The sequence below is a fragment of the Candida orthopsilosis genome (genome assembly GCF_000315875.1).
Source record: "Candida orthopsilosis Co 90-125, chromosome 5 draft sequence".
Classification (NCBI taxonomy): domain Eukaryota; kingdom Fungi; phylum Ascomycota; class Pichiomycetes; order Serinales; family Debaryomycetaceae; genus Lodderomyces; species Lodderomyces orthopsilosis.
The window spans coordinates 112,290-134,881 of NC_018298.1; the positions used below are offsets into that span (position 1 = coordinate 112,290).

At 37.8% G+C, this 22,592-nt stretch overlaps 12 protein-coding genes across 12 annotated transcripts; 5 read left to right on the forward strand and 7 right to left on the reverse strand. All coding sequences in view use genetic code 12, as the record gives it.

Moving 5' to 3' along the window:
• Nucleotides 1-295: 295 nt before the first annotated feature.
• On the forward strand, nt 296-1,174 carry CORT_0E00550 (F-actin-capping protein subunit beta; the record flags this gene model as incomplete). Its single annotated transcript, XM_003869729.1, has 1 exon — nt 296-1,174. One exon carries the CDS (start codon nt 296-298, stop codon nt 1,172-1,174), a length of 879 nt encoding a protein of 292 aa, XP_003869778.1.
• A 40-nt stretch (nt 1,175-1,214) lies between these two features.
• Nucleotides 1,215-2,465, reverse strand: CORT_0E00560 (hypothetical protein; the record flags this gene model as incomplete). The annotated part of the gene is made up of 1 exon (XM_003869730.1): nt 1,215-2,465. One exon carries the CDS (start codon nt 2,463-2,465, stop codon nt 1,215-1,217), a length of 1,251 nt encoding a protein of 416 aa, XP_003869779.1.
• A 598-nt stretch (nt 2,466-3,063) lies between these two features.
• Nucleotides 3,064-4,578, forward strand: CORT_0E00570 (hypothetical protein; the record flags this gene model as incomplete). Its single annotated transcript, XM_003869731.1, has 1 exon — nt 3,064-4,578. The coding sequence occupies one exon, from the start codon at nt 3,064-3,066 to the stop codon at nt 4,576-4,578; it is 1,515 nt and encodes a 504-aa protein (XP_003869780.1).
• Nucleotides 4,579-4,676: 98 nt separating this feature from the next.
• Nucleotides 4,677-5,345, reverse strand: CORT_0E00580 (hypothetical protein; the record flags this gene model as incomplete). The annotated part of the gene is made up of 1 exon (XM_003869732.1): nt 4,677-5,345. The coding sequence occupies one exon, from the start codon at nt 5,343-5,345 to the stop codon at nt 4,677-4,679; it is 669 nt and encodes a 222-aa protein (XP_003869781.1).
• Nucleotides 5,346-6,218: 873 nt separating this feature from the next.
• On the forward strand, nt 6,219-6,935 carry CORT_0E00590 (hypothetical protein; the record flags this gene model as incomplete). Its single annotated transcript, XM_003869733.1, has 1 exon — nt 6,219-6,935. One exon carries the CDS (start codon nt 6,219-6,221, stop codon nt 6,933-6,935), a length of 717 nt encoding a protein of 238 aa, XP_003869782.1.
• A 727-nt stretch (nt 6,936-7,662) lies between these two features.
• Nucleotides 7,663-8,247, reverse strand: CORT_0E00600 (hypothetical protein; the record flags this gene model as incomplete). Its single annotated transcript, XM_003869734.1, has 1 exon — nt 7,663-8,247. The coding sequence occupies one exon, from the start codon at nt 8,245-8,247 to the stop codon at nt 7,663-7,665; it is 585 nt and encodes a 194-aa protein (XP_003869783.1).
• Nucleotides 8,248-8,560: 313 nt separating this feature from the next.
• On the reverse strand, nt 8,561-9,991 carry CORT_0E00610 (Nem1 protein; the record flags this gene model as incomplete). The annotated part of the gene is made up of 1 exon (XM_003869735.1): nt 8,561-9,991. One exon carries the CDS (start codon nt 9,989-9,991, stop codon nt 8,561-8,563), a length of 1,431 nt encoding a protein of 476 aa, XP_003869784.1.
• A 1,383-nt stretch (nt 9,992-11,374) lies between these two features.
• CORT_0E00620 (hypothetical protein) lies at nt 11,375-13,183 on the reverse strand (the record flags this gene model as incomplete). Its single annotated transcript, XM_003869736.1, has 1 exon — nt 11,375-13,183. One exon carries the CDS (start codon nt 13,181-13,183, stop codon nt 11,375-11,377), a length of 1,809 nt encoding a protein of 602 aa, XP_003869785.1.
• An 856-nt stretch (nt 13,184-14,039) lies between these two features.
• CORT_0E00630 (hypothetical protein) lies at nt 14,040-17,546 on the forward strand (the record flags this gene model as incomplete). Its single annotated transcript, XM_003869737.1, has 1 exon — nt 14,040-17,546. The coding sequence occupies one exon, from the start codon at nt 14,040-14,042 to the stop codon at nt 17,544-17,546; it is 3,507 nt and encodes a 1,168-aa protein (XP_003869786.1).
• Nucleotides 17,547-19,276: 1,730 nt separating this feature from the next.
• CORT_0E00650 (Tim10 protein) lies at nt 19,277-19,552 on the forward strand (the record flags this gene model as incomplete). Its single annotated transcript, XM_003869738.1, has 1 exon — nt 19,277-19,552. The coding sequence occupies one exon, from the start codon at nt 19,277-19,279 to the stop codon at nt 19,550-19,552; it is 276 nt and encodes a 91-aa protein (XP_003869787.1).
• A 99-nt stretch (nt 19,553-19,651) lies between these two features.
• CORT_0E00660 (Cyt2 cytochrome c1 heme lyase) lies at nt 19,652-20,473 on the reverse strand (the record flags this gene model as incomplete). Its single annotated transcript, XM_003869739.1, has 1 exon — nt 19,652-20,473. The coding sequence occupies one exon, from the start codon at nt 20,471-20,473 to the stop codon at nt 19,652-19,654; it is 822 nt and encodes a 273-aa protein (XP_003869788.1).
• Nucleotides 20,474-20,667: 194 nt separating this feature from the next.
• Nucleotides 20,668-21,624, reverse strand: CORT_0E00670 (hypothetical protein; the record flags this gene model as incomplete). Its single annotated transcript, XM_003869740.1, has 1 exon — nt 20,668-21,624. The coding sequence occupies one exon, from the start codon at nt 21,622-21,624 to the stop codon at nt 20,668-20,670; it is 957 nt and encodes a 318-aa protein (XP_003869789.1).
• Nucleotides 21,625-22,592: the final 968 nt, after the last annotated feature.

A 22,592-nucleotide genomic window follows, 5' to 3' on the forward strand; every position in this document is an offset into this window, starting at 1 on the left:
AAAACTTGTTGATACACATTCGCTTGAAGTTTAGTTTTAATTCTAGCTTTCGCCTATTTTTATTGCCTTTTTAATTTATATATCATCTATAGTGCATAATTTGAGATTCATTATAACAAATAACAACAAGGCGTTAGGTTTTAGTAGGCAGATGACCTTGTACAACTTGGTTGTGTTGGCTAGACCATTGGTGAGAAAAGCGCTACCATGCTAACTCACCAATTTTGTCGCGAGAACTCAAATCTTTGTTGAAGCTAAACATACAGTACACTTGCTCCCTCCTTCACACTCAACCATGGCAGAAGATAAATTCGACGCTTCCTTGGACCTTCTTAGAAGGTTGGATCCTCACTCAATTGAAAAAAACCTCACCAGCATATGCTCCCTAATTACTGCATCCAAATTTTCCGACACTGAATTGGTGGAGGCGTTATTATCCTCCGTTGACGTACCTCTTTCCATTGCTCAATGTAAAGACTCCGGAAAAGACTATTTGTGCTGTGACTACAACAGGGATGGTGACAGCTATAGATCTCCATGGTCAAACAAATATTACCCACAACCTGAAGATGACGAAGATCAACCTCCTCCATACCCTTCTTCGATCTTGCGACAACTAGAAATTAAAGCCAATGATGCATTTGATATATACAGGGACTTGTATTATGAAGGTGCAGGAGTATCTAGTGTTTACTTTTGGGACACTGCCGAAGATGAAGAAGCGGAGGAAGATTTATCCAACGGTTTTGCTGGAGTTGTATTGTTCAAGAAAGAAACCAGTGATCAATCAGGTAAATGGGACTCCATCCATGTGTTAGAGGTTGTACCAGAAACAAAGACCAGATCCACTTATAAATTGACTACATCGGTGATATTAGATTTACAACATAAATCTAAAAATGGATTGAGTTTGAGTGGAAACTTGACAAGACAATTGGAATCTTCCATAACAGCTGATATCAACAATGGAGTCAATTTAGAAACTAGCCATTTAATTAATATTGGAACCTTGATTGAAAAGGCTGAATACAACATTAGAAATGTTTTACAAGAAGTTTATTTTGATAAGTTGAAGGATATCATGTTAAAGGATTTGAGATCCATCAATGGTGGTAGTAGTAAAGATATCAATGACAACCAAAAGGATATAATCAAAGGTTTGCAGAGTTTATAAAAGATGATAGTATCATGTCAAGTCTATCCTTTATATAGATCTATCTTTTGTACATGGAAAAATCAATAGTCCGATCGTCAACCTCAAAATCATTACTCACCGCTAACTCCTCTTCATTCAACGACGACAAGACATTTTGTTTCACGTCATTGACAAATGACCATATTGACGCTGAAACAGTTTGCATCATGTCATCTGATTGTCGATCTTCACTATTCTTATAATCTGGCAAAGTTTGCGCCGTTCGTGATTGCAAGGGAGACGAAATCGATCCAATGCTTGTAGTTGAGTCTTCCGAATTATGCAGCTGATGCGTGTTTCTTGCTTGCTCTCTCGGTCTCTGACGTTGCAAATGTTGCAGTCTTTGCAGTGTCTGCTGTGACTGCTGCTGCCTTTCCTTGTCTAAAATTAACGACTTTTCGAACTCATTTTGAATCATTGTATCGAATTGTTGCAACATATTGAACGGTTTGGTCAATCCACTCCATAGTTTGGACGATTTACCACCATCCTCAGTCAGATCCGGATCTAAATGTATTGCTGTCCCGGATGATGATCGCCTCTTGGCTCTGATACTTTCAATAGCTTGATCCCTGGGGTTGGAGTTGGTTCTTTGTCTGTTTGCTTTATTAGCAGTGTTACTAGCAGCACCACTAATTTCTTGGTACAACGATCTTTGAACCACTTCTCGTAGCTTATGCAATTCATCCTCCTCTGTGTGCAATTTTCTATTTAGGCTTTGAATCTGGTCCTTAATCTGTACAATTGCCATTTCTTTTAGAGCTAGTATCCTCAATTGATCATCGATACTCATCTGTAGAAGCTGTTCATTCAGCGGTAATGCTATGTCACAATTCGGAGTGGGTGATTTCCTGTTTTGGGTTGTAGAGGGAGTTTCATCATCAGACTCTGATAGTAAAGGTAAAGGAGCATTGTTTGATAGCACCGAAGAGCGCCTTCTTATTGATGTCAGTGACTGTGGCGTGGTGTTGACGTTTGACTGATTATGCAGAGTGTTCCTAGCTCCAAGCGGCGATACGGCAAACACATTCAATCCTTTCGACTTAGGAGTCGCTTTTGCATTTGGTGTGATTGAACTCTGTTCTGAATCATTGCGGCTATTCGGTGAAGACGAAAACTGTCTGACTTTAAATTGTATTGGCATATCTGCTTTGGTTGATCTCTGGCTTCGTTTTTCAGTCTGTTCCGTGGGAGAAGGTGTCCTGTGATGCAGCCTTCCATTGACTGTGTCGTTGTTGTGTGTATCTTCGCGAGACGTCTCAACTGTCATTTCTACTACACGGATCACTTCAATCAATAGCAACTAAAGGCACCAAGCCGCTGTAAGTGGTTTGATGATGTCGAATGCTCCTCGGATGGAATTGTGTGTATGTTTGAGTAGGTGGTACCTTTGTTTATCTATATCTTTGACACTTCCTAAAAGGGGTTATTATTATTTGACATGAGACTTTTTCTCTTTTCTCCTGTGGCAGCGATTGAGGCGAGTGAGAATACATCCCAGGTCGAACATAGTGCGACAATTGGCACGGGAGTCACTCATTTCGCAATCGACAGGAGGAAAAAAGTTTACGACTATCGATGAAAGTTCAATCACTGGCTTTATAATTACATGAATTGTTTTACTATGTAAGTCTCTTTTCAGACTGGAAGTAAAGCATACCACCAAACCCATCTGACGAGGATCTAGAGTCTTTAGTCTTGGGTTAGGGCAGTTTCTCTGTCTTATGTCGCGTCGCGTTTCTGCAACCGAGGAAATGCGACATTATACCCCAGCAAAGCGCTTAAATCCAAAAGCTGATAAGAAAAACCACAACAATAAACGACATCATCTGACAAACCGGTGCACCTACTTACATTGCTAGTCTACCATGATTGTGCCCAGTCCATCCACAAGGGCACTCAATGAGCTAATGTCCAGTAGTATATATAACTACTTGGAGCAAGTTGAGACCAAGCAGCAGCAGAAACAGCCACAACAAAAGGAAGAAGCGAAGCCACAGCCAATCAAGCCGCTATATCGAAAAGTACTTGGTCATCAATCTTTACACAATTGGATAAAATGGATGGTAATATTGCACATTGTACGACTCCAAAACCCTATACAATGGGCCAATTTCCTATCATTAAATAAACCAATTCGACAACTCTTGTCGCATTATCGGAGCTGGCTACCAATGATGCTACGATCGAAGGGGGGTCATGCTAAGGATCCTCCTAACGCGGTTACTAAACTCGCCAACCTCACCACTTGTGCATTTTTATATTTTGCCACGGTTGATATGAATTCCTTCCCAAAGGATTACGCGCTAGTTTCGTTGTTCAGTGCATATCATGGAGAGTTGAACCCCCCATCGAGATCTCAAATACTTATATCAGACAGTCTATCCAAGCCATTCAAACTATCAACCTACAAGTCAACAAGTATCTACTCACCATTGATGAAGATCTACCAAAACAAGGAATTTGTGATATTTCCAATCTTGTATGCTCAAATATTGAGCAATTACCTCACACCAACTAAGTACAAGCTAAACATGATGTACTTGTCACCGTTTTTGAAAAGATACATTCTCAACCCCATCTGGATCAATTTCTCACTTGGGCGAAACTATAGTCGGATCAATTGGAAGAACTTGGCTGGAAATTATCTACTCCATAATGTGGTCATTGCTGTGCTTGTAGCTGTCTATTCATTCAAAGACCGTATATTGGATCGATTTTATGCTATCAAATATGGACATGGAAAGACCGACAGTGAAGGTTCGATACTTCAAAACTACGCAGCTTATGTCTTTCACAAGTCTAGTTCAATCACAAACTTAATCTACACACCCAATCTAGTATCGATTTTGTTCATTGCCATGACATCTCCATTGTTTTCACTACTCGGTTCTAGCAAGTACCCTGACTTGCACCAATTCTACGTGTATAACCAGAAGCTGGTGTTTAAGACGTACACTAAGATTATTGGTTTCGTTGCCGGATTAGCCACTATACAATTGAACTATATGCAGCTATTTCCCGACTGGGGGTACAACAAGCAGGTAGAGGCTGAACACAATACCACTGGAGATACCGTCATCTACGAAGAGGATGCTGAAGAGGTACCTGCAGCTAGACTACTCTCCAAGCAATTCTACAACGACTTGAATATGTACTTGTTCAAGCTTGTTGTATTATCCAAGTGGAGGATTCTCAAGACATACCATCCATTATTCTCAAAAGTGCAATTATCCTGGTGGAATAGACTTGAAACTGTATTGATGTGTTTTGGATTTTTCAAGATGATGAGTTTGAACGATTTTGTCAATAGCCACAAGACATTGGATTTGGAACGAATATCAAAAGACAGTATGATAAGAATGGCCAATTTTGTATCCTAATGAACACAATGACATAATTCTACATCTTAAAAACATTGCGTCTCTTCTTCTATTATCGCTATAAACAACAGTCTATGGCTACATATAATATTAATATCCTATTCTTGGTATCCACCTGCTCCCGGTACTTTTTCTTTGCCTTTCAAATTTTTCAAAAAGTTTCTAAATCTTGTCTTATCATTACCCTCTGAATCAACAGCAGGTCCGCCAACTGCATCAATCAATTCATTGACTCTATCCCACAAAGTTCCATGTTTTAAAAACTCGTCTCTCTTTTTGAGGAATTCGTCTTGTTCTTTTTCAACTTCAGCGATATGCTTGTCCTTTTTCTGGTTGTAGTTTTCGTAAAAGTCATCAATCGTCTGTTGTGCTTTCGAAAGGATGTCCTTCTTTTTCTGTGCATTGACATTTTCTCTTTCCTCAATTTCCAAATCCCTGCGTTGTTTCCATTCTTTTATGGACGCCGATTGGGATAAATCTTTGACAGTTTCTGTAGCACCATAATCAGCAAGCGCAACATCGGCATCTTCATCATCGGCATCCTCGCTGGATTTGAATTCTTGTTGGACGCTTTCACTTCCTTCAACTTCTGGGAATTGCTCCTTGAACTCATTTATATCATCATCGCTATCTTCGTCCAAAACTTTATCTTGATCTGTTTTGAATTCGTCACCAAGTAACTCTTTTTCACGAGAAAGGAAATCAGAATGTTCTAAGTCGTCACCGTTTGATTGAGGCGCATCAATTTCTGGAAATTTTTCAGACATTCTTCTTTATTGACAATAATTGTGTGCCTAGGTGGAGTTGTAAATCTGTCACTATAAAAGTAGTGCCTGGTTTCAACATTGGAAATTTCGTTGACTTGATTATTTTTTTCGGTGCCATGTCGTAAGAGGCTTTGTCCGGTTTAGAGGGTCTGCGACATAGTGCAAATTGAATTTGACTCCAACATAGAGATAGAGTAGCCCACTAATATCTACTTTTAAATAAAAGGTGAGAGACGATTTATCGCGTAAAGCGTGATATCGTGTAATGTACACTGTGAATACGGCTTTGCCTTTGATTGGATGATTTTTGAGACATCAAGTATTTAAAGATTGTGCTAGTAATACGAACTCGGAAGTCCGAGAAACCAAAAAAATCCCGCAAACTATCCACATGAAGCTATCCATCCTCCTTTTCTCCCACAATAACACCCCAAATTTATGCTTGCACTATTGACCATTGCGAAGCTTGTTGCGGAACAGCGACAATCCGTCTGCGCCACAAACCCCCCGTTTGACACTATGATCCTTACAATTACACAAAGATCTTTCCGATAATCTTTGCTCTATGACGTAAACTACCTTGTAGTCAACAAACAAATGTCAATTGGTATGTTATACACAGTACTCAAGTTCAATTTACGTGTGCTACTTTGTCGTTACTTTCCTGAATAAATTATGCACTTACATATGCACAATAATTTAAATACCTTAACCAAATTTTTTTTAAACGCCAACACCCCATTATTTTCTCAAAGCAACTTTAAAATCTAATCCGCATTTTGCAACAATATAAATAACCCCTTACTATTCACCAGAAAAATCTGAGATGTATTGATCCCATTCGTAATTCAACAATACAATTTTCTTTTCACAATGGTTAAAGTCTTGCTTGCAGTTTCTTCATATCACGGTCCATTTTACCCAAACGGCGATCACACTGGTTTATACGCCTCTGAGGCAATTGAGCCATTTTTGGAATTAGCACAAAAGGGTTACGACATTACAATTGCCTCAGAAACTGGTGAATTTGAATACGACCCACATTCTTTAACAGACGACGCATTACAAGGAAAAGTCAAAGAGGTTTACGAGAACAAAGACTCAGCATTTAATACCGCTTTGAAAAATATCAAAAAGGCCGCTGATGTAGTTGATGAAAAGTTTCATTTATTCTTTGCTAGTGCTGGTCATGCAACATTATTTGATTATCCAAATGCCAAAAACTTACAAAAGATTTTACTCAATACTTATTTGAATGGAGGAGTTGTTGCTGCTGTATGTCATGGACCAGCAATTTTCGATAATCTCGAGAATCCAGAAACTAAGGAGCCATTGATCAAAGGTAAGAAAGTCACTGGTTTCACTGATAAAGGGGAAGAAGAATTGGGTTTGGTCAATACAATCAAGAAGCATGATTTATCCACCATAAAACAAATTGCTGAAAAGGAAGGTGCTACTTATGTTGAGCCAAAGGGTCCTTGGGATGCATTTGCTGTTGTTGATGGAAAGATCGTCACTGGTGTCAATCCACAATCGGCATTTGCAACTGTTAGAGATGCTATTGTCGCTCTCGAATCGGTTAATAGCTAAGTATTGAATTAGAGTTCTATATTAGGTTAAGATGTCCTTAAGATGATACTGTGTAGTCATGTTAGCGGCGCCTATGTTGTTGTAACCAACTGAAATTGCATCTGTTTCAGCAGGACAAAGTGTTGCCGCCCCCCTAAGAATTTGTCAGATTATGTCCTTCTTGATTTAGTTCTACCAAAAGGATACGCGAAATGTCTTTTATATTCGAAAAATTTGCCAAATACCCCTATCAACCCATTTTGTAGTCATCTTCTTGGAGTACGGAACCTCTTATAATCCATGACTACCAAGTCTTCAGTAACACAGGCATGCCATTTTCCAAGTTCTTTTTGACTTTCAAGTTTATCAAAACACGGTCTATGGATTTTAACTTGCAAGTAACATGTCCTAGTTACAGGCCAAACCAGCATGGGAATTCTTAAAACATCCAATTTCCAAACATTGGATATAATAAACGTCAAAGAGATTTTATCGGGGTTTTGGGTGCAAAATAATATAAGCCAAAGTAACGAACGCAACTAAGATCACAAATACCTGTAATCCATATATATGGAAAATTTTTGGGATATTTTGTTCCTGGCTCATTATGATTGAAGTGAATTTCTAATTCCAAAGGCTTGATACAATGCTTTGACCTCTTATTCCTTATGTGGCGATAAAACTCTCGATAATGAGGTACAGTTACACGTATTTCAATCAGTGTTGTTTGTGACAACGTATCTTCACGTCATTGGTATACTAGGCTAGTGATTCTATAGTCGTGATAAGTTCGTGTGTTGTTGAAAAATGAATGAAATTTTTTACTATCATTGAATATCGATGTGTAGGTGATGGTCGTTCTATTGTAATTAGGATATATTCTGAGCATGACCAAGTACATACATAAGGGTATGATGCTTGATTCTTCTCCACACCATACGCTCAAAGTAGAAATGAAGTTGTAGTTCTCCCAAATTAAACTCTTTGCCACTTCAAAGTCAGAAATCGCATTCTTCATGTAATGCTTAGACTCTATTTGTTTGCTGAATGATATGAAAACTTTTTCAAGAAACTTATTATCTAATCGCTCTTTCCGATCCGGGGTCTCCTGGAAATTGCCTTGTTCTATTGTGAACTCCTTATCCGATAATGTAGTCACAATCATTTCTTCATCGCGAAAGTCCACTTTACCGAACCTGTTTTCGGCCGAAATCTTGAACAGTTGACACTGAAGAAATATATTAAGTATAGCTATGATATATTCGTAAGGTAAGTCTAGTAAGTTTGGGATGATCGTTATGAGAAGCTTAGTCGGTAAATCAAAAAGGTACATTGTGTGAGATTATTGTGGTGAGGCATTCTGGCATCCAAAGCTGATTTCCATACAGCCATTTTCTACAGCCAATGCATCGGTGGTGTTGTCTAATTTGAAGAAAGTTTTCAATGCAAGTTAATGTGGGTCAAATCTGTTGCTTAACTATGTGGATCGTAGACACTGAGGGCTAGAAAATTTTGCTACCAAATCCATTTCACCAAAATGGTTAATGGGTTGTGAGTTTAAAACACAAGGAGCAACACTACAGCTCTACCGATATTATCCACTCAAAAAAATGTAAATAACTTTTATTTATAACGTTAGCTCTATATTACATTTCAAGCAATTTTTCTCCATTTTTCAACCCCAAAATAAACCGAACATCAATACATAAACTTAAGCTTTTCAACAACGGTAATAAATTTAATAAGTCTCGATCATTAGAGTCATTAATCCATCCTTCAATCCCAATAGCATTATCTTCGTGCATAGCATAACTTATAGGAGAATTATCCAAAATCATGACATTTTTCAATTCATCATCACGGAGATATTTTGACAAGTCTTTTATGTATCCTACTCCAGGTCGATAAGTGCAATCTGATCGATAATATCTCTTAGTGAAAATGTGAGGTTTGACATAGTCCGAACTTGATTGAATCTTGTGTTGTTTGCCTTTTTTCTTTAATGAATCAATAATTTCTTCTTCGAGCCAGTCTATTATTGGATCAGCATATTCTTTAACACTGGCGGTGAAGATTTGGAGTTCAAACCATTGACTAATTTGGGTGAGAAAGTAGTCACAAAAGGGTCGTTTATGAACATAATATAGTGACGATACGTTGTTTAATTTAATTTCAATCATTTTGGATTTGGATGCTGGGTTGAAGGTTCTTGGACCACCTCTTGAAAGTGAATGGATTAAAGTTTCATCTAGGTCTAGTATAAGTACTTTTTTCTTTCGTTTACGTTGTGGATTTCTTGATAATGGATATAGACGTTGAGGAGGAGGAATCATGTACTTGGAAAAGGATGACGGTGATTTGACTTCGTTTGCTAGTAGGTTATCTTGTTTGATTTGTTCAACTTTTGCATCATCATACTCATCTGGATCTGACTCTAATCGTGGAGTCAATTTGATTTTCGCTTTGGTTGGTGATGGTATCGGAGGTGCACGTGTAACTATGGAATCATCAATACTGACAAATGAGTCAACTTTTTCACTGTATGGTCGCTCTTTCTTTAATCGTTTTGGACCAAATCCTAATGACATCTTAACAAGAACAAATGGGAAAATGATAAGATTGATCAAAATTGAAATGGGTTTAATGACGAGGTAATTTGGAAAGAAATAGAGGATCTTACCAACTTGAAGAAAGAATATCACAATCAGCGAATGCTTAGCAGTTATTGGTGGTGATTTGCGTGTCGGTCTCGTCGACTCTGTTGTTAGATTGAATTCCTCATTGCCATCATTTTCTTCAAGTTCCTCTTCCTCTTCGACATCTTCTAGTGCCTCGTTGTCTTCTATTTCACCATCCAAGTCATCTTGCGGGGTCTCCTCTCTGGTTGTGGGAAGTCTGCACGGTCCTTTGATCGCGTTTAAACTTTCTATCTCAATATTGTTATTCTCCGATGTCTTTTCTTGCTCCCCTTCTTCTTCTTTTCCCAGTCGTTCATCATCACCAGTAGGTGGGACATCATAGCCCTTTCCAGGAAGTAGATTGTCAAAAGAATTGACGATTAACTTGATAGAGTTCATCTCTGTCGATCTGTACGGCTATTCTTTTCTTTAGTGATGTATCTTCTATAGGTTATTAATGAACATAGGGCTGTAAAAAGTTATGTATGTTGGTTCCTTCTGATAGGTTGCTTTACTCAAAAGTTGTATAAATAAGTTTGGTTATGCTAATAAATGTGTGTAGTGATAGATCCGTTGAGAATTGTCAGACCTTTTTAATGGATTCTCAAATGGAGAATGTGATCTTCAATTACACGTGGCGAGTAAGAATTTCAAAATGAAATGCAAAAGTAATAAGTAATATGCTAATGATGTGTCGTTATGAGTCTCTCGTTATCACGGTAATGAGTAACCGATTCTCTTTTATGTATTTTACAGTCGTAAATGCTCTTTGGTAAAATGGTCTTGCAATTCTTTTGGGCTATTTCCGTTGGTTACATTTTTTGCTATTGAATACCCACCACACGCCCCCAAAAGTTACACAAACATTTAAATTCAACAATAAGAGAGAGAGAGAGAGACAAAGAGCTGATGATAATTGATGATCCCATTGACCTCTAAATTTAGTAAACTGTAGAAGTGATGAAGAGTAATTTGGCACGTTTATGCCATCGGAATTCCACTTTCACGAGGAATCATACAGGTTTATTGCTCTAGAAAAGATGAAGCGCCAGAACAACTATCCTTTTACCATAGAGTCAATTTAAAGTTCGAAAGAAGAAACCCCATCTTTGACATATTTTCTCCGTCGTATACAAGCTAAACGACAAAGAAATAAAGCAACCAAATTTCTCAACGTGATGCACCTCCTTCAAGAAGCCTTTCTGAGACTGGACTGTTCTTGCTGAAACAACAAACAAGCAACATAAATCTAAATAGAGTAATATTAGCCCCAATTGTTATGTGCATATATGTATCAATTTCTGTTGGCCCATCCTTTTTTTTTTTCAGTTGGGGCGGTTGATTCTGTTGGTGAGACGAAATTATTGTGGAAAGTTTCTTAACTTTTTTTGGGGGGGAAAAGCGCAGAATCACTCAACAGAAATTTACCAAAAATAAATTTGAGTTACTAAGCATGACTTTCTTCGGCGGTTGCTTTGGGGAAACAATGTACTAAAACTTATGCAAATTCTTTCCATAGAGTGGTTTAATTGTGTCTACCCTGCATGTCATATAACGTTCTGTTGTACATGTGAGAGAAAGATTGTACAGCGGAAAATTAGCTAAAAGAAGAGGCAAATATTGGATCGGATCGGATAAGATATTATAGCACCGAATATCAACACCGGATCACTTTCACAACAACTTTCTTACCTTCTCAAACCTCGTATGGTATCACTAAATCTACTTCCTACAGTTTGAATGACTTCATTACACGTATTAATTCTATCACATTCGCCAAAGTTATTGCTGTAAATCAATTGCAAAATTACTTTCAAGATTAGTTTGGACCAATCTCATAATGTTTGCGTCAAAATCAACAATATGTTCATGATCAACACCGACAGCAGAACCATCTCCTTCTATCTCAACCACTTTTTCACCTGGTTTTTTCAACTGTAGTTGATTAGTGTTGAAACTTTTACAATATTTACATTTCAATCCAAGTACATGGTACCCAACATTTGATTTGCCCTTGCAGTCATTACAACTTATAATACACCGCCATTCATTATATGGTGATGGCATGGGGCTTTGGCTAATTTCTTGATCCAAGATCCGAAATTGTTGATCAACATTAATTATTGTCTTCTTACATAATGGACACTTGTATGAGTGTTTAGTCAATTCTTTGAAACAATGTTGATGAATAGAATGACCACACTTCATGAAAACCACTTTTTCAACTGAAGTGAATAGATACTCATGACAAATGGCACAGTTGCAATGCGTAGTGTTTGACACACACTTGTGTTTATCCTTTAAGTCGATAGAAAGACAAATATTGCATACATCACAATGGAAATAATCTTTGTCCAAGCCAAGCCCTAATCGGCATATACCACACTTATCACAATGATAGATATCCTTATTGACATCATTATCATATAAGATACACTTGTTGCAAAAGTAATTGGCCAACTCTTGTTCACAATTGATACAGTAGTTGTTATCGGGTACTTGAGGAGTCTGGCAATGCATGCACAAGATATGCTTTACCTTATTACGAACCATTTTATGATCCTTGATTATTTCATCGTGACAAAATGGGCATGCAAACCATTTATGACAAGTGGGACATTCTAATTTACAATTACGTTGGTAGTGGCGGCAACCTAGTATTTCTCTTGTCTTATCAAAGTAAGATGGCATTTGATCCTCTTCGGAAATCACCACCTCGTCTTCATCAGTAAACTCATCCTCTTCCTCCCCGTCATTTATATGGTTGTCAATACTCTGAACTCCCTCGGTGGTTCTCTCCGTCCCATCACTGAGGTACCTTGGGTCGTCATCAATCATCAGCTTTTCATAACCTAATCGAGATAGTTTTTCCTTTCCTTCTTTAAGCTGTGCGCTGATGTATCTATAATAATTACCCATCATTAATCTTGTCACCAACTTATTTTTTGACTCTTGATTGATATCCAAGCCTTGAATAGTTTTAATCCTACTCCGAAGGACTTCTTCTCTTTTAAAATCCTCAATTGAATCTAACTCCGTCAACTGCCGAATTTCTTCTTCACCAAGGCGCTCTAAATCGATATCACGCGTGGGGAATTCATCATTGATAACCGTATTTGAATTGGGCCCCTCTTCCTCAACCTTCCTCAGTGCTATTTGTTTAATCAAGTTGGCCATGTTAGCTTGTCCTCGACTTATCATCTCACTGAGCATAGTAACATCTATTCCAATCCTACTATCCGAGGCACTGCTGGCCACATCTTCATTCTCTTCGTTCTCCTCAATATCACTAGTATCATCCGGTAAAGTTACAGCTTGGTGTATAAGGGCAGTTAAAGAGTCAAGTACATCAGTATAACCACTGTCAAATTTATCAAGGTTAGGTAAGTTAGGTAGATTGGGTAGATTGGGTAGATTAGGTAAGTTGGGTAGGTTGGGTAGGTTGGGTAAACCAGGAAAACTTGGTAATGTGATATTTTCAAGAAATGATAATCGTCCTATTTGTTCAAGATCATACGTAAAATCATCAATTTTGTCGTCATCCACAGCATCCGACTTTAGTATGGCATCTCTATGACTCTCTGTAGACATCTCTTTCACTCTCTGAAGATATATCTTCCGATTACTTTGTAGATAATGCTTTTCGCAGAATAAGAAGTATTATCTACTGAATTGTGATTTGTAATAAATACACCATTGATAAAGTGTATAATATTTTTTCCGGTCGTAAGAAAACAAATTTTGTCTGTCAGTCTGTCCGTTTCTGTGTCTGATTGTCTCTACAATAGTGAGTTAGAGGGCGGGGAGGAAAAGTAAAATGCGTTCATCGGGGTTAAAAATCAAAATAAAATCCATGCACCACACCCAATTGCAAAAACAATACTTTCACAAGATGCTTATCATCAAGAAAGTTTAACTTGTGTTTTTACCTACTTCTCTCATCTTTACTCGGAAAGCAATTAACCAAAGAATAAGATGTATAAACGAGATTCGGTTAAATGTAGTATCTATAGTACCTGCTTTATACACTTATTATACCTCTCAAACCGGTCACAACTAGCCAAACTGCCTTCCCCTTGCTTGTATCTCTCTTGGACTCTGCCAACTACAGCTTCCACCGAAACTGTAGAGTAATCCTGCTTTACCAACTTTATATTTGTGATTGATATGGCCTTTTGCAATTTCATGGTATCACGTGATTAGATTTCGGGGTTCTCCAATTCTTACCATAACATACACATACATCTTAATGATTCCATTCCACAGTGTTACTTGGCTCATCACCAGCAGTTTAATTCTCTCCATAACCCCCTGTATCTTTCACTAACATGCTCTATGAAAAAGGGTTTTATCACATCACAATTTCAGAACAGAAGAACATCAAGAAAAAAAAATAAAACTGAAGCTAAGTTCATAACCCTTATCCAAAGCTCCTGTATTTGCAAATATGGCACAGCGGCCTAGGCATAGCACGTCGTCATTAGAGTCATTCAACAGGCCAGAGTCTTTGGAAGATATACAATCGATTCCAGTTTCACCTAGCACATCAGCACAAGGGCCAGGTTATTACAAACCACATGATGCCACACAACAATTCACCATTGACTTGAATGACCTAGAATCAACGACAAGTTTACCACGAATCAATAGTAAACTGAGCACGAAATTGAAAGAAGAACAGTTTTTAGCCGAGAATAACGAGACAAATGGTTGGATTAATGGATATTCTGTACCATTTAGTTTACTTCGGTATGGTTTAGCTAGTGATAAATCTACTAAAATTGAATTGGATTATGATAATGGTGATGTTCAATATATATTCAACCCTATTTGCCATTTGAACGAGATTGAGCATTCAGCTTATGGAAGAAAAGATTCAAGCGTGTCGACATCTAATGCGTCAGGTGAAGATACCGACCATAATAGAGAAAGAAGAAACAAGTTCATCCTGAGTCAAGATGAAAAGATTGATGCTTATTCCGGATACATCACCATTCCCAAGGTTTCCTTCAATATACCCACCCCGTATAGAAACGACAAGAAACAGCTACGTTTAATGTCCGATGTTCCCAAACTTTGTTTCCAAAATGCATTTGTTGTGGGAGATGTAACCTATGTCTTTGGTGGGTTGAGCAGTACCAAGCAATCGACTTTCCATCATATTGGTCTCCCACTGGATGTTGACATCAGCAAAGTCTCGGTACATTTTCCTTACAAGGTTCCCCCATTTGTGGATTCCAAAATGTTAACCACACCGTTCTTGCATCCAAATCCACATTTTATTGCCTACAATGCAATCAGAGGAACAGTCACTTTTGTCAATACACAGAATTTAAAACATTTCCCTGGTCATTTACTTTCAATGCTGTCAACACAAATTACTGCAAAACATTATTTTTTCTATGGTGGATTCCAAATTCAAAACTTATCCGTCAAATACCATCCAGATATTGATCGATGGATAATCAACAAGAAAATAGTCATGAGTGAGGATGGATATATTCTTGATTCGTCAAATCTTAAATTCATTAAAATTAGGCTTGAGTCAAACAAGATGAATACTACTCTTGGCAGAGTGGGAATGGGGGTATGTTCCAATATATATCAACCACCAAATGAGCGAGGTGAAAAAATTAGTGTTGGAGGTGAATTTAGTCGACCTTTTGAAAATCAAAGACAATCACTGCCACCAGCTTTTTCTGAAGCTTCACATAAATCAAGTCCAAGTGATCATTCAGCAAGTGCTTCGGTTACGAGAAACAATACGCGAAAGGCAAATTTTGAAAAAAACCGTCATGATTCGAAACAAGATGAAGATTGTGAGCGTGATCATCAACATCTGCCACAAAGAGAAACTAAATTTGAGGAGTCGCCAATGATGCGATCAAAGCAGCCACCAAGTCTACAAAGAATTATTACCACTCATTCTATTGATTCATCCTTGAGCGATGCTGCTACAAGAACATCATCCGCTTCAACTTCTTCACCCAGCTCATCCAAAATGGATAAGATCAAAAGCAAATTCCATCGAACTAATTTGAAAAACACGTATTCTCAAAAAGTTCGCGAGCACCGGTCAAATTCAACAAACAATCGATCTGGATCAAGCAGTCGTGCTGTATCGCCAGTAATGAATGCGACAGGTGCTTCTTCTAGTTTGAATCCTACATTGGCACCATCAGCAACTTCAATGTCAGGCTCAACATCTTTAGATTCAGCCACTGCCGGTGGAATGTCACCGACGACAACAACTACAACGTCATTAAACCCGTTAAACACCACGACATCCTCAATTGTATCACCACCGACAACTTTAACTCCCCATCCGTCTATCGTATCTCCCACTGTTTCAAATCGACCTATCACACCAATTCTTCAATTGCAACATAAACACGGTAGGAGAAGTAGTGATACCGGGTCTAAAAGTGGGCATTCAACCCCACCAGATGATGGTAGGCAATCGCCTAAGAGAAACGAGCGCGAGGTGTTGGAATTTGTACGATCGTACTCACTGGAAAATGTAACTAAATCTCGTACCAGACTTCCTTCTCGTGGTGGTGACCTGGGAGTCATAGATGAAGATGATGATGAAGATGATGATGAAGATGCTGACGATTGTGTTGAGGATTGTTCAACTGATGGTGAAGCATGTTTTGAAACTAGGACGCGATCATCAAATCCCTTGTTTAATGATAGCAATATTTTATCCAATGTTAGTGTGTTTATCTTTGGTGGGTTTTATCTCGATGATGAAATCGATGGTAATGAAATTCAACATTTCAAAGCAAGTAACGATTTATTGAAGATTGATTTAACAGCAAAAGAGGAACCATTGTCAATATCAAACTTCACTTTCTTACCCGATGCATTAGTATCGAAAATTGGCACCGATCCAACGACTTGTGATATTGTACTTGATGAAGATGAAAATTGGCCTAGTCCAAGGGGCTATTTTGCTTCTTATATGATTGATTACCTGAGAGGATTAGATGAAGGATGTGCATTGGATGTGGTCAAGTATGATCTGGAAACGTTGACCCGGACTCAAGCGCAAGCTGAATCCATCAAGAGGGGTGGATCACCAGATATAAGTATTGGTGGCAGTTCCGGCTCATTCCAGGTAGGTGGAGCAGGCGGAGTGGGTGTAGGTTGTGTCATTGGTAGTGGGCCTACCAGTGGACCTGGAACCGGGGCTGCACCAAGCCTTGCAGCAAGCAGCTACGAAGAACCATCTGAAGTTCAATCATACTTCAACAAACGATCGCTAATTATTCAAGGTGGGTGTGCAGAGGGTAATCAATTTTTTGCTGATTTTTATCGATTTGTATTTGATACCTGTAAATGGGAAAAACTAACCACTTATGCTTATGATTATTTCAACATCCCCCTTGAACCTGGCGCTGATGATGATGGATCATTATATACCAAAGAAAACATGGTTCCCCATCCTGAATTAAAAGAAGCTGAGCTTCGTTGTTGTCATCACACTTGTGTCTACTATCAAAATGAAGAACGTGATTATCTATTCTTCTTGGGGGGAGTTAAGTCGGATCATTTGCGTTTCTTTGATGAAGTTCCTTATAAATCGGATAAATTTGACGTATCGAGATTAAGTCGATTACCATTGATGACAAACAATCCCAACACAATGAGAATTGCCGTTTTGAATATTCAAACTCAAACATGGCGATTTATGCGATATTATTATGATATAAACCATGCCATTAGTGACTCTTATCTAGATAGAGTCATGGAACATCCCGCATTGGTGAATGCGAGAATATCGCATTTGGCTGGCTCTACCACAATGACGGGAAAGACATTGACTTTAGCTCAAGGGTTGGTGATTATTGCTCCGGAAAAGAAAGAAGACTTGGTTAAGTTGAGAAAGGAAATACCTACTGATGAGATGTTATGGGGTGGAATTATTCAATTGACCTTTGCTGGCCTTTAAAAGGAGGGAGATTACATTTTGGTTGTTTGCAACTTTTATAACCGCTCTTACAGGTGTAAAAAATACAAAACCACGCGGCGCATGAACAAAGAAGTAGATAACCTCAGTAAAAACACATGGTATATGACTACGTTCGAGGAGGTACAATTAAAATCCCTGTTACTATAAAAAAAGAGAGAGAGAATGGCGACAACAATATTGCCGCGGTTGCTAAAGAACTAAGCCGACTACTAAAAAGAGAGCTACAGTCTAAGGTGTTGGCAAAAATGCATGGAAGTGAATAATAAATTTGAGCCATGCGTATTTGCTTTTCGAAGTCTCATTGAATAACAGCCCCCCCCCCTCAGAAGCATCGGTGACTGAATTGTTGCTCGGGGTTGTGACAGCATCTTTTGTTGAGGTGGCAATGATAGTGACGATGTCTGCATTCGTGGCAGTGGTGGTAGCTGCGTTGTTGGTGGTATCGGTTAGATCGATACTGATGACAAGTTGATTCTCTAAATCTGCTAACACTTGTCCTTTTATGAGCATTTTCTCTTGAAATACCGATGAACCACATGAATGCGAGGAACGCTGCAGGTACACAAATGGCCACATATTGTCGGTCGACCATTCATGTAAGCCTTTCCTGATTGTGGATACCTGGAAAATAACTGAACATATTGCTACGATTTGTCGAACGGGGACTGTTTGAATAAAGACTTTCTTTTTTGAAAACCAATTTCGTGATGAATCTTTGTATATCTGTATTTATTTAAATGATATGCGATGGGTGAATAGCTGTGGGTTGCAAACCCCGAAGAACAATAAAAGTATCACAAAAGCGATGTACGTTTTCTTCACTATGTAAAGACCTTTTTGCCTGTAAAGATTTGACAGCTCCAATTATTATTCAAAGTTTCGATTTCACAGGAATATGATAACTGCTAAAGCCACAAACAAGCTGAAAATATTCATTTTGGCTTACATTTACATTTACATTTATAATGGATGGACTTTGTATGCGCTTACCGTCTCCCATTAAAGACCTGAATCCCCTGAAAGCCCATCTTCTCAAGATATATCAGTACTTGCGTAAATTACTTTACAGGCCCTTTAATCCTAAAGAGGCAATGCAAATTGGACAGCATGACGACTTTCCTTTAAGCAAAATAACAAATGCAAATTATGAATTCAACTGGTAATTTCCAACCTCACGTGAAATTCAATTGCTCCTAGGGCCAAGGTCTGAAAACACACCTTTTTAATCTTCCGGTTGACCTTTTTATGAGAGTTCATCCAATTAGAGAATACTCTCTAGACACAATCAATGAGACAATTATGCCGTTGCTTAATTTACTTCCACCCAGACAACTGTTCATAATTATGGCTGAAAGCAGCCTCGGAAGCACTGGTGGTGAGGTTGTAGGTGGGTTCTTTATGCTTGGTCGTGTTGATAGGTGCTTGCGGAATGGAACTATATTAGTTCCTCAAATGGTCCTTAATGTACATTTTGCAAAATTGACCCTTATGAAAAGCTGTAAATAATATCATCACCACATTTCTCTCTCCTATTCATCAAGTTCTCTCTTCTCTGTTAACTCTTGCACGACAAATTTTTCAATGATGGAAAGAAAGAAAAAAAAATTGCAGCAAATGAAAAATTATTCAAAAGAAAAAGAAGAAAAAACCAAATTGCCATTCACAATCAAAACCCCACTAACTACACACACACATTAATACTTCAAGAAATGTTCGGAATCGGCGGACCAACCCCTCAAATTTCCTCACAAGCCAAATTACAAGCGGCAGAAGCTGAATTAGACATGGTTACTGGCATGTTCAATTCCCTTGTGTCACAATGTCATGCCAAATGTATAAATAAATCTTACAATGAAAGTGATATTACCAAGCAAGAATCATTATGTCTTGATAGATGTGTTGCCAAGTATTTCGAAACTAATGTACAAGTTGGTGAAAATATGCAAAAGTTGGGTCAAAGTGGACAATTTATGGGAAGAAGATAAATCGTGAGGACGTTATGTCTAATCTGATTTTTAATGATCTTTGTTGTATATATATTTACAAGTATAATCTTTATTTAGAATAAAAAAAGAGCTTGTGCTTCAATCAAATCCAAACGCTTTAGCTAATCGTAATTTGACACCTTCCATACTATTCAACTTGGGTCGAACATCAAGCCAAACTTGCCCCGAGTTATCATCACCATTATAAAAATCAATAACATATTCAATCTCTTTACCACACCGATTAATAGTCCAATCGTGACGATCAAAAGGTGGCTGTTGTCCCCAAATATACAGTTTGATCCAAGCTCTTGGTGTCAATTTCTTCAGATCTCCTTTGAATGAGGTGAGTGTGATGCCACCACATTGTTTTATTGCTTCTTGGTAGTGATTACCTTCCCACATGGTTATATGTTTCCATGCACGTTCGTTAACCAAGTTGTGTATAGGAACAATGACTTTCATATCTTGAGAATCAGGGTTCCAGTTTTTACGTTGCATGGCTTCGAAAAATTGTTTTTGACTGGGGTAGATCCAGTTTTGGTTGGATGAAGTACGAGGTATGGAGCTTATTTCTCGATCGGTGGGTAAGTTGATGTTGGATGTTGTGGTGTCTTGTAATGTGTTTGACATGGTTGATGAATCGCAGGTTGCGCTAGAAGGTTGTTGTGGTATCTCTACTGCGGATCCTGGAGTGGTGACACTAACTGATACTCTATCTAGCCACGCCGATCGACTATCATGATTTACAGGGCATACTTGTGGCTCTTGAGATGGCGGTTGGATTGATGATGAGATTGGTTTTTGTTGTGTTTGTTCTGAAGTATCTTTATTTGCACCACCACCGGTTAGTTTTGCAAGCCAAGATTGTCTTGTGGAATGATCTACTGGACATTTAGGCTGTTCGTTGTTGTCTGACATACCGAGATTATTGATCCTGTGGCAATGTGCTATGTTGGTACCCTTTGATTCACCAATAATTTTTTTCTGTCACTTTGCTTAGTCAGTGAATTTTGCAGACATTACAAGTGGATACTTCAAAATGCATAGAAACTTTGTATTCTTTTTCATCTACAATCTACACCTACATCCCTTTACTATGTATACTGCCCTCTCTAATAGATCTTCTTCTTTTCATCAATGGAAAACTCACCTGCACCGGCATTAACAACCAACAATAATCCACCAACAATTGACAAGACCTGGAAAAATTCATATCTCAAGAAATCTCTTCTGGCATCACGGGCTCCATAACTCCAAAATTGGTTAGTAACCACATTGTAAACAAACAACAATGATAACATTACAGCAGCAGCAAATTTAGTCTTGTATCCAACAATTATGGAAGCACAAGAAGCAATACCAACAATAATAATCAATACTCTACCCAATGACCATTCGGAGGAGAAAACAAACCCCAAAAACAAAAGCACCAACAAGATTCTTCCTGCCAATAAGAAATATTTCTTGTTATCTTGGTTATTCAACATTGGTAAACCAGGCATATTTAATGATCGTTTATCCCTAACAATCGTATCTGAAAATGCCAATACTAAACCACCAACAACTGACAAATTTCTCAAAATGAATTGAGAGTCAAATAACAAACCATAAACAACACCTTGAGCAATAACAACACAAATTAAAGCAATGGTGGCAATATTGATTTTTTTTCTAGCAATCAACATTGTGGAAGCAATAGTCATAACCAACATATTTTGAAACAAAAACACAACAGTAAACCATCTCCAATAGTGTCTATAATTGTGCAAATAATAAACCTGCTCATTCCATTGTGAAAAAATTCTCATGGTATCTTCATAAAAAGTGGCAACAAGGAATGCCCTTCCAATTGCTGGCACATACGGTTTCAAGGGCTTGAATTTTTCATCAATTAAATCTTCAATTTTCTTACTATAGTGTTCAAATTGCTCCAAAGGTGATTTGGAACTAGTTATTGGACCAATAGTATGCGGTTGTCTAGGCGGAACACCAAAATGTTGCAGCGGTGCTTGTTGTTGGTGCGGAGCATTAAATTGATTTTGAAATTGATTTGGACCACGGTATGACATTGTTGGAAAAAAGGCTTTATATACAAATCCAGATCAAACAAACAGGAGGCAGACGCAACGTAATGCAGTTAAAAGTGTAGCTGGTATAGGGAGGCTTTGGTTCAAGAGTGAAAATAGATGAAACAAGTATATTAGCGCCGTGTTTGACCTCTGGGTGGTTGATTAAATGGAGTTTGAAAAATATAAATTTCCCAATCAAGAGAACAAACTTAATACACACACTAAATACTAAACACTAAATACTACACTAACCCTCATACTAACAAAGACACTAACAATAACAGAGAAAGAAAGAAACAAAAAAAATTAAAAAAAGGACACGCAATTATCAACCAACACACTTTTACACATTAAATATATACACATACATAACTACAACTACTATTACAACCACTACAGCCACTACAACCACGATAACTTACTAATACTACTTACAACATCCCTTTCAATTGAAAGTAGACTATAAAGACAAACTACCGTCATCTACAAATACTAAACTCATACATATACTACCAACAAGTGTGTATGTGTGTGTGCACACACTTGTTTTGTAAATTGATCTAACGGCTTTTTAAATTCAAATTCCCTTTCATAAGCCTTTTCTATGATGTCAAATATTAATTACTAATTTACTTTATTTACTATTATTACCGTAATAGGTAATTGCGGATTAATGATGTATATGTGTATATATATATATATTGTGTAACGTTTTGTCGCTACCACATTTATTGTAATATTCGATATTGTCGGAAACGACATTGTCACGACACGGCTAATTCTATTTACGACACATATACCCTATCCAGAGCAAATAAGAGTGATGTCATTACTTTTGAATGTATATCCTTAATCTTAGTTAATTAAGATCCACAATTCATATATATATATGTATATATATCATCATACCTTTATTCACAATTAAATATTTTGTCTAGTTTCCATTTGCTTTCATCGCATCGGACCTG